Source organism: Dasypus novemcinctus, chromosome 6 (assembly GCF_030445035.2).
Source record: "Dasypus novemcinctus isolate mDasNov1 chromosome 6, mDasNov1.1.hap2, whole genome shotgun sequence".
NCBI lineage: Eukaryota > Metazoa > Chordata > Mammalia > Cingulata > Dasypodidae > Dasypus > Dasypus novemcinctus.
The window spans coordinates 37,237,465-37,248,071 of NC_080678.1; the positions used below are offsets into that span (position 1 = coordinate 37,237,465).

Sequence of the window (10,607 nt, forward strand, 5' to 3'; positions counted from 1 at the left end):
ACTCTAACGGAGGCGGGGGTTTGTAGCGATGGGTGCTATCTGAGAAATGTGCTTCACTGGGTACTGGGGGCAGTGAAGATCAAAGCGGGGATACCCACCCACAACGCGAATGCGGGCAGTTGAAAAGTGTTATGATCAAGTCTAAGGAGTAAAGGGCAGTTCCAGCCGGTCCGTCCACTCATTATTCTGGAATGATAATTCCAGCTGGGGTGCGGGATACCGATGCTCAGAGAGGGATACCGATGCTCAGAGAAAAGGGCGATCGCCAAAAAAGTAACGCGCGGGAAGCCCCAAGGTTTCCCGCCACGGCCGAGGGCGTGACCTCTTACGTCAGGAACCCGCCTACACTAAGTGGCGGACGGCGGGCTCCGCCCTTACCAAGATGGCGACACACGTGGGCCCGGAAGGAATTTATGGCTTCCGCCATGACCCTCCCTCCGAGATGGAGGCGGGACTACTCTCTGAAATCCCACCCTTTCCGGTTTGTGCCGGCGCGGTGAGATGACGTCACGGGGAGCTTGCCCACCTCCTGGTTCCTGAATTCGTAAGTAGCATGCGTCGACAACGGTAGTGACGCGTATAGCCTGGAGGATGGCGGACGTGGGTTTGCGCCGCGTGGTTCCCAGCGACCTTTATCCCCTCGTGCTCGGCTTTCTGCGCGATAACCAGCTCTCGGAGGTGGCAAACAAGTTCGCCAAGGCGACAGGAGCTGTGAGTCCCGAGTTTGGGGCACGGGTCGGGGTGGGACGACCACAAATCTCCAGGCCCTGACATGCTTAGGGTTCCTGTAGGGAGGTCTTTGGGATCTGCCAGCCTAGTTTCTGCGGAGGTCTTTGTGCTGAACTCTCGGCGGTGACAGGAGAAAGCCTGGATCGTCGCGCCGCCTTTTCCACGAGGTCTGAATAAGTAACGTTTTGTCTTGTTGCTTTTTCCTGATGAGCGGTGCATTGGCGGCAGCATGGAACCCGCGTGGCCCAAGTCACATGGGCTGGTGGAGTGTTGCAAAGATGGGGTGCCGTTCCCCACCGAGGGCATTGGCGGCCCCTGGTGGGCTTTTAGTTGACTGAGACAAAACGTGACCTGACGCAACTTGCAACTACATTTACCCGGAACTCAAGTTTGAATGAAGCGAAATTGTTTCGGAAATGAAGACTGGAATTTTCGTTAGTAAAGAAGAAAATGAATGAGAGTAGAGGCAGGGTTCTGCTTTCAGTTATACCTAAGCAGAAGGACTGAGCATCGTAGCCTTACCAAGCAAGCATAACAGTGGGCCTTTGGCTTACCGAATCAAACCTAGGTGTGAGACCAGGATATACCACTTGTAGCAGCTTGCTTAATCTCTCTGAGTCTGTTCCTATTTTTACAGAGATGCCATTATCCACTTTTTGGGAGTTTTGTGCATTTCAGTAAAGATAAAAAAAGCTGTTCATAGTTAGGGCAATTTAGGATGTTCCAAACACATGTAAGAAGATCATCAGGAATATGAAAGGTTTGGAATCCACATATCAGGAAGAGCAGACATGAGTATGGGAAAATACCTGGAGAGAGAGGGTCGAGTGGTAGGTAATTTTCAGCATAGGCAGTAAAATGACCAAGAAGATAGGCTTGTTCTTGTAGTGGAACCAGGCTGCAAAAGGAAGCAATTAGCTCAGCATCAGAAAGAACTTGCTTAACTGGGACAGACTGCCATGTAAGCTGATAATAACTGCTTCCTTATTGGAACAGTTCTGAGTTGATTGTCAAAGAGACTGCAAAGAATTTTCATAATGGGTTCGATGGAGTTGGGCCTTTCAGAGTCAGGATTCTTTGGTTTTATGCCACAACAGCTAATATTCATGGAGGAATTATAAAGGACCAGATGCTAAGCTGTATACCTGCATTATCTCTTGTTCTTCCTAGAATTTAATAACATGTATAGTATTATCTCCATTTTATACAGGAAAAAAATCTTAGAGAAATTATACTGGGTATGTAGCATGGCTTATTTACCAGTTTTTTTCTGTAATATGGTATTATAAACCATATTGCAGCAAAAAGCCACTTGTATAAATGTTTGTTCCCTTGTTTAATGGGTAAGGGTAAACTACTAGATGAGACATTGGTAGACTAAAGGGAATACACATTTTTTCAGGTTTTCATAAATAAGGATAAACAGGCAGGGGGATAGATGGTGCCACAAATCTCAGGAATAGCCCAAAGTTTTTTTTTGTATTCAAAATTGTGAAACAGACAAATAGATAAAATATTTTTCTCCTAATTTACTCAAGTGGAAGTAGTAGAACATGTACCATTTATAATAAATTTAATTGGAATTAATAGGTCACAGTTTATGAAAGATTAACACAAAACATAACCTCTCCTTGAGTAATCAGGATAAAATTTCCTTACACAGTTCTTTTTTCTCCTACAGACCCAGCAGGATGCCAATGCTTCTTCCCTTTTGGATATCTATAGCTTTTGGCTCAAGTAAGCCTTCCCTGTTCCATTTGGGCTATTTTCTGTCCTGATTGGCTGGCTGGGCTATGTTGCTTGGTGGTCTTTGTGTTCCTTGGTTTGGGAAGGTCCTTATTCTCCAGAAGTAAGTCTAGTCTATCTTAACAGGTCTGCTAAGGCCCCAAAGCGGAAGTTACAGGTGAATGGACCAGTGACTAAGAAGGCTAAAAAGACGACTTCATCCAGTGACAGTAGTGAGGAGAGCAGCGAGGAGGAAAAGGCCCAAGGACCTCCAGCTAAGAAGGCTGGTAAGGCAGGGCAGGGGATTGGGGTTGGTGGCTAATTTTTTAAAAATTTATTTTTTATTTTTTGTTAGAGAAGTTGTGAGCTTACAAAACAATCACACATAATGTGCAGGATGCCCATACATCATCTGTCCACCAACACCTTAAACGTGGTTGTGGAACATTTATTACATCATGAAAGAACATCCAATTATTACCATTAACTATGGTCCATAGCATACACTTGATATATTTTTTATATACACCCCCTGTTATTAACACTATGTATCAATATTGTACATTTGTTAACCACAGTCCCCCATAGCTAATTGTTACTGGGACCTCTGCTTTTATTCAGCTGTATCTGCTAAGCGGACCACTCTTCCTCCTGGAAAGGCTGCAGCCAAAGCATCAGAGAGCAGCAGCAGCAGTGAAGAATCCAGTGATGATAATGAGGAGAAGGACAAAAAGAAGAAGCCTGCCCAGGTTTGCAGCTTTGGGAAGGGAAGAGAGTTACTTACAGGGTTGGAAAGGAATAAACCTAAAATCTTGGCTTCTAGCTTGTGACTTGGTAGGTGACTATGGGGAAGAATCTGGGGACTTTCTGGGAGATGAAAGAAGTATGAGGTATAGATGAGACATGTGAACATGAAGTCAGGCTCTGAATCTAGAGGAACTCAGCCCCATTCTGCTTTCCTGGGTGGTTGGATTTCTGAATACTGTCTAGGGCTCCAGGAGTAAGAGAATGTGTTTTGTAGGCAAATATTGGGAGCTCTTGGCAGGAAGTGGGAGGGCAAGGCCAGTGTATCAAGTCGCTGAACTTTTTGCTTCTTGTTAGATTTTCTTGTCCTTTCTGTGTGTAGTCCGGCTTAGCTTTCACTCTTTGTAAAATTTTTATCTTTACTCTTTTTTTCTTTTGTTTTCTTCTCTCACTCTTGTTATTCTATTAGTCTCTAAAAAACAACAGGGACCTAGAAAGCCTTCTACCTTTTGGTCACCCAAAAACTCTTGCTGATTCTCTTCTCTTCTGCATGTGTTTTCTAACAGAAGGGAATTAAGCCCCAAGCCAAGGCAGCTAACACTCCTCCACAGAAGGCCAAGAGCTCCGAGTCTGATTCTGACTCAAGCTCAGAGGATGAGGCACCAAAGAAGCTGAAGACAACACCTATGGCAGCTAAAACTCAGGCAAAAACTCCAGCCAAACCAGGTACTGTTTCTGTTCCAAAAAGCTGGCCTGGGGATTATGCTATTAAAACTTCTCCTAGGCATAGGGAAGTGGTAATGGTTTTTGAACTAGATGTAATGTCATTTTTTTTTTTTCCTACAGAATTTTTTTATAATCATAATTTTACAAAAATTTTTTAAAGGTTTACTTTATCCATGTATTTCTCCCCCCATCCCCTTTGTTTGTTTGTGCTCCTTGTCTGCTCTCTGTGTCTCTTTGTTGTGTGCTTATTTTCTTTTTTAGGAGGCACCTGGAACTGAACCCACGATCTCCCATGTGGGAGGGAGGCATCCATTGTGTTGAGCCACCTCTACTCCCACTTGTTGTGTGTCTCATTGTGTTTCCTCATTGTGTCAGCATGCCCTGCCAGCTTCCTCTCTTGCTTGCCTTTTTTAGGAGGCACCGGGAATCGAGCCTAGGACCTCCCATGTAGTATGTGGGCACCCAGCTGCTTGAGCTACCTTGTGTTTGTTTTTTTTTTCTTTTTTTTTTTAAAGATTTGGTTTATTTATTTCTCTTCACTTCCACCCCGTTGTCTGCTCTCTGTGTCTGTTCACTGTGTGTTCTTTTGTGTCCGCTTGCATTCTTGTCAGGTGGTACTGGGAATCTGTCTCTTCTTGCTGGATCATATTGCTATATCAGCTCTCTGTGTGTGCGGTGCCACTCCTGGGTGGCCTGTGCTTTTTTTGCGCAGGGCACGCAGCTTGCACATGGGGCACCCCTGCGTGGCACAGCACTACTTGCATGCGGCAGCACTGCACGTGGGCCAGCTTACCACATGGGCGAGGAGGTCCTTCCATATGGTAGGCGGACATTATCAGTTGAGCCACATCTGCTTCCCCTCATTTTTTTTTAAAAGACTGACTTTTTATTACAAAAGAATAAGATCTCATAATTAAAAGCTAGAAAATAGGTAAATGGATGTGGCTGAAGCGACTGGGCTCCTGTCTATCATATAGGAGACCCAGAGTTCAATTCCCAGGGCCTCCTGGTGAAGGCAAGCTGGCCCGAGCAGAGAGCTGGCCCACACGGAGTGCTGGCCCACGTGGAGTTCTGACCTGTGAGGGGAGCTGCCCCACATGGAGAGTTGGTGCAGGAAGATGACACAAAAAGAGACCCAGAGGAGAGACAATAAGAGATGGAGCAGACCAGGGAGATGAGGTGATGCAAGAGACGGAGCACCTCTCTTCCATCTGGAAGGTCCCAGGATTGGTTCCCAGTGCTACCTAAAGAGAAGACAAGCAGACACAAAAGAACACAGAGCAGACAGCGAGTGCAAAAAACAATGGGGGGGGGGGAATAAATAAATAAAATAAAAAAACAAACAGAAGTGCTAGTAAATCGACAGTCATTGCAGCAAGGAAAAATTTATTCCTGTTTAGCAGTCTTTAAATTTCATAGACATTTTTGTTCTTACAAATCTCATTTCACTGACCATTTTGTGCTTTTCAGTACCATTTTTATTCCTTTTATTCTTTGCCCCTTTATTCCATAGGACAGATGAGAATTACTTTTTCTTATGTAAGGTTAGCTTGATTTACAGGAGTTTCTCTGAGTGGAATTTGGAGTGAAAGACTTCAGAGGGCATATTTAAATTATTTACATCATAACTTTCTTTTTTTAGATTTATTCTTGAAGTTGGGTGGGAAAGTCACTCTTATATACAGTAAATCTTGGTAATCATCATGTCTACTCTAAAGACAAGAACATTAATAGATTTCTATGTTGTCAACTAGTAGAAAGGAAAATTTTATGACTCCTGATTTGCCTTGGTGTTCCTTACACTCCTTTTCCCTCTAGGCACACCAGCTCGGGCAGTCCCTAAAGTAACCAACGGCAAAGCAGCTAGCAGCAGCAGCAGCAGCAGCAGCAGCAGTAGCAGCAGCAGTGATGACTCAGAGGAGGAGAAGGCAGCAGCCATTTCCAAGAAGGTCTGGTCCATAATTTTGCCAAGGAAGAGGTAGCCAGGGGGGCAGGGGTGTCTCAATTCCCTGGCAAGATTGGTTGGGTCAGCATTTTCTTGGGATAATTGGTTTTCTCTCTGATTCAGACTGTACCTAGAAAGCAAATTGTGGCCAAGGCCCCAGTGAAAGCAGCTGCCACCCCTACACAGAAGAGTTCTAGCAGTGAGGACTCTTCCAGTGAGGAGGAAGAGGAACAGAAAAAACCCATGAAGAAAAAACCAGGTGATTAGACTTAAGAAGTCAGCTGCATGACATGGCCCAGTTGCAGCAGTACCTCTGCAGTGCCATGTGGCCTCTCCAAGGAGCTGCTGAGCATCCTCATGACCTGACAGCTAGTTTTCCCCAGAGCAAGTGATTCAAGAAAGAGGGCAAGGAAGAAGCTGTTGTGCCTTTTATGATCCAGACTTGGAAGTGACACACTGTCTTTTCTGCCATATTCTATTTGTTAGAAGCAAGTCACTGATTCATTCCAGCCCACATTCCAGGGAAAGGGAATTAAGCTCCACCAGTGAGATCAATATCAGAGAATTTATACACATATTTTAAGACTTCCACACTGTTCTTTTTCAGCAGGTCCTTATAGTTCAGTCCCTCCACCTTCTGCTCCTGCCCCAAAGAAGTCCCTGGGGACCCAGCCCCTCAAGAAGGCTGCAGAGAAGAAACAATCAGAGGAAAGCAGTGAGGACAGCAGTGATGAGTCTGGTGAGTCAGAGGGATGCAGAATCCCCCTAAGAATGAATTTGGGGGATCATATGATGACTCAAAAAGGGAGAAGTGCTTCTATTTCTCTATTGTTTTTCATTGAAACAAGATAGGCCTAAGACATCCTCCTTTCTGTTGTTCTGGTTGGGTCGGGTGCTCTGGACCCAGCATAATACCACAGGTTTTCCCCAGATTCAAGTTCTGAGGAAGAAAAGAAGCCCCCAGCTAAGGCAGTCATTGTCAAAGCAACCACCAAACCAGTTCCAACAAAGAAGGCAGCAGAAAGCTCTTCAGACAGCTCAGGTGAGGCATGTGGAGGCCCTCAGGGCAGCAATGGAACACTCCTTCGCTTGGACAGCAACTACTACGGGGCTTCCCTGGGTCTGATTTGGGTAGCTACTCATTCTATCCCCTCTCTGTCTAGACTCTGACAGCTCTGAAGATGAAGCTCCTGTTAAGCCAGCTAGCACCTCCAAAAATCCCTTAAGTAAGCCACCTGCCACTACCAAGCAGCCTACAGCTAAACCAGCTGCAATTCCTAAGCCACCTGCAGGCAGTAGCCAGAAACCTCTAACCAGAAAGGCTGATAGCAGCTCCAGTGAGGAGGAGAGCAGTTCCAGTGAGGAGGAGGAGGAGCAGGAAAAGACAAAGACTGTGGCCTTATCTAAGTCCAAAGTTCTGGCCAAAGTGACTCCATCTCTGCCGGCCAAAGAGACCCCTCAGGGTGGTGGGGCCAGTAGTTCTGATTCAGACAGCACCAGCAGTGAGGAAGAAGAGGAGGAAGAGAAGACATCTAAAGTCCCAATTAAAAAGAAGCCACAGAAAGCAGCAGGAGCTGTAGCCCCTTCCAAGTCAACCTCCAAAAAGGAAGTAAAGGCTGAGAGCAACAGCAGTTCTTCCTCTGATGGCTCCAGTGAGGAGGAAGAGGAGGAGAAGCCAAAGGGCAAGGGTACCCCAAGGCCACAAGCACCCAAGGCCAACGGCACTTCTGTACTGACTGCCCAAAATGGAAAAGCAGTCAGGGACAACAATGAGGAGGACGAAGAGAAGGAGGAAGAAAAGAAGAAGGTGACAGTGGCAGTTTCCAAGCCAGGTTTGTATCCAAAGAACCTTCCCTCTGGCATTTGCCCCCACAAAGTCAGGTTAGGATATAATCTCGTGGTGTGGGGTAGGGAAAGGAGGGCCACTACAAGGCTTCCAGTTGTAGGCCTTCAGCGAAGGAACCTAAGAAGCAGGAAAAATGGTCCTGAGTCTGGCTTTTTGTTTTGTAGGCTCAGGAAAGAAGCGGAAGCAGAATGAAGCTGCCAAGGAGGCAGAGACCCCTCAAGTCAAAAAGCTGAAGCTCCAGACTCCAAACACATTTCCAAAAAGGAAGAAAGTAAGTTGTCTCACATTTCTCTCAGGACCTAACCCTTAAAGAGTAGAAGAAAAATCTGGGGATTATCTTAATATCCCTCTGCCTGGCCTGACCCATGTGCACATGTGTGTAGTTTAGGAGGACTTTTCCTTGCATGACTGCTCTATCGTTAATTTTTTACTTTATTTTTTTCTAGGTAGAGAAAAGGGCATCATCCCCTTTCCGAAGGGTCAGGGAAGAAGAAATTGAGGTGGATGAGCGAGTGGCAGACAACTCCTTCGATGCCAAGGTGAAGAGACAAAGTGTTCTCCAGTCTCAAAGGAAGGAGGGTGGAAGAGAGGGTGGCTTTTGATTTAGGGCCGTGGGATGCTCTTGGTTCAAGTTGCCTTGAGCAGGGAGTGGAATGAGAAGGAAGTGACGGGGGCCACAGTTTTGGGCTTCTGTGTGGTAATAACATCTCTCTACCTATCAGCGTGGTGCAGCTGGAGACTGGGGGGAGCGAGCCAATCAGGTTCTGAAGTTCACCAAAGGCAAATCCTTCCGGCATGAGAAAACCAAGAAGAAGCGGGGCAGCTACCGGGGAGGCTCCATCTCTGTCCAGGTCAATTCCATTAAGTTTGATAGTGAGTGACCTGGGGCCGGCCATCTGGTGAAGCAGGGGTGATGATAGGAGAGCACTCACTTTTCCCAGTGGACCTGGGAACCCTCACTTTTCTTAGGGGATGGTCTGGGTAATGGCAGCAGTTTAGAGTAGATCCTAAGACTTTGCAACTTAACATCCTCCCTGGTCCTTCCTGTGATCCTTGTTTTGTACAGATTTTTTTGAGTGTTGTGTAGCAGGAACAAGCTAAAGGGAGTATTGTTTTTAAAGAAAATTTGTTTTAATTTTCATCCCCTTTTCCCTGTTCTGTGGATATCCTCATACTGAGAAATTTGTGTATTTTATATTAAATAATTTCCTATTGATTTTTTGTTGTAATATTCAGAGGCAGGTTTCTACAGATAAAATCTTAGCTATTGTCCAAGACATAATAAAGGTCACGTGTGAATTTCAGTAATTTACTTGAAGGATGATTCTGCCTTTATGAGTACACATGTTGTCCACTGCTCCCTCCTACCCCTCAAAGCCCTGGTGGGGAGAAATTAAAGAACGGTGAATGTATATGTATGTGTCTGTTAAGCATGCACTGTGTATTTCATTCTTTTTCACTGGGTCTGTGACTGAAGTTTTCAGCCAGCATGGCTACCTACCTTTTGAGATAAAATTCATTGTTTTGTTATAGGTAAAATTTGGTGTGGTATGAATGCTGTGGGTCATTCAGAAATGTTTTTCTGTACTTTTATCATTATTACATAATGTTTGCAATAAATGGCTTTTTTTTTTTTTAATTTGAGCGCATATACTTTTCTATTGTTGAAAAGCTTTTTTCTGCAATTGAGTACTAAGTGCTTAAATGTTCTAATTTAAGAGTACTGATTCCCAGGGAAGAAGCTCTTAAAACATCTTGTTTTTTACATTTAGAGAAAAAATAACACCAATTTATTCTGAAAAATACTTATCACTTGATATCACTTGGTATTTCTGTCTTGGTAGCAGTGGTGACATAAAATTGGTTTCACTAACTCCTATGTGGTTGGGAATCACTGATCAAGAAAGTGGAAAAGGGGAGCAGATGTAGCTCTGGTTGGGTACCTGCTTTCTATGCACAAGGTCCTGGTTTCAATCCCCAGTACCTCCTAAATAAAAAGCTGTTTTTATAAACCTCAGTCTTTGATAGGAATTAGGTTACATTAGTCAAATGAGTTTATAGGTAACCTATAAATGTGCTAATGGGGGTGATAGGATCCTTTAGACTAGTATCTGGTAAAACTTATTGGAGTATAGTAGGTTTTGGGAGAGCCTCCTACCAAGATTATTGTGTCTCATAGTTGGTACTTCAGAACAGTTGGTGTGCCTCTTGGGAACCTTAAATGTTAACTGACATTGGGGTTAGTGTCCTAAAACAGTGAACAGATATATGACTCCTACTCTAAACAGGCTGATTATAAAGCCATGAGAAGTGCCCATTAGCAGTGCTCAACCAGAGTAAGGTGGGAAGGGAAGAATCAACAACCTGTCTGGAGGCTGGGCTGTCCCTGTGGTAGAAAAATGTGCCCCAAGCTCTCATGGATATCTTTAGGTCTCAAGATTAGCCTCTCCTAGTTTGGATTCCGTGCTCACTGAAAACTTGATAATCTGGTTTTCCGTGTAACTGCCTCTACGAAGAAAATGCACTGTTCATGCCTACATAGGTATTTCAGTCTTCATGGTAAAAGTTACATGTCCTAATATAAAGTAATAAATTGCCTGGCTTATAATGCGTCTGGGAGTTTTATTTTTGAGTCCAAACTCTCCCAACTTCCACTGAAACCAGAGCACTTTGGATGCCAGTTAGAGGGTAAGAAGTAAGAATGGTTTTTACATTTTTAAAAGGCTTAAGTTCAAAATGCACCATGGACCTTATGTGGCCCACAAAGCCTAAAATGTTTACTGTCTGGTCCTTTACAGAAAAGTCTTAAGTCAATGATTCCAAATCCTGGCTGAAAATGGAATCATCTAGGGAACTTTTTTTTTTTTTTAAGATTTATTTTTATTTATTTCT

At 44.4% G+C, this 10,607-nt stretch overlaps 1 protein-coding gene across 2 annotated transcripts; it reads left to right on the top strand.

The window, feature by feature from the left end:
- The first annotated feature begins 520 nt into the window (after positions 1–520).
- On the top strand, positions 521–10,323 carry NOLC1 (nucleolar and coiled-body phosphoprotein 1). 2 transcript variants are annotated; one of them, XM_023584758.2, is made up of 13 exons: positions 521–711; positions 2,411–2,466; positions 2,602–2,741; positions 3,076–3,203; positions 3,765–3,924; positions 5,743–5,873; positions 5,993–6,128; positions 6,477–6,608; positions 6,801–6,911; positions 7,033–7,701; positions 7,880–7,986; positions 8,162–8,254; positions 8,438–10,323. In XM_023584758.2, exons 1-13 carry the CDS (start codon positions 592–594, stop codon positions 8,594–8,596), a joined length of 2,142 nt encoding a protein of 713 aa, XP_023440526.1. In that variant the 5' UTR covers positions 521–591; the 3' UTR covers positions 8,597–10,323. The 2 variants fall into 2 exon arrangements, with proteins under 2 accessions (XP_023440526.1, XP_012375245.1); XM_012519791.4 differs by having other exon boundaries at positions 548–711; positions 6,480–6,608.
- Positions 10,324–10,607: the final 284 nt, after the last annotated feature.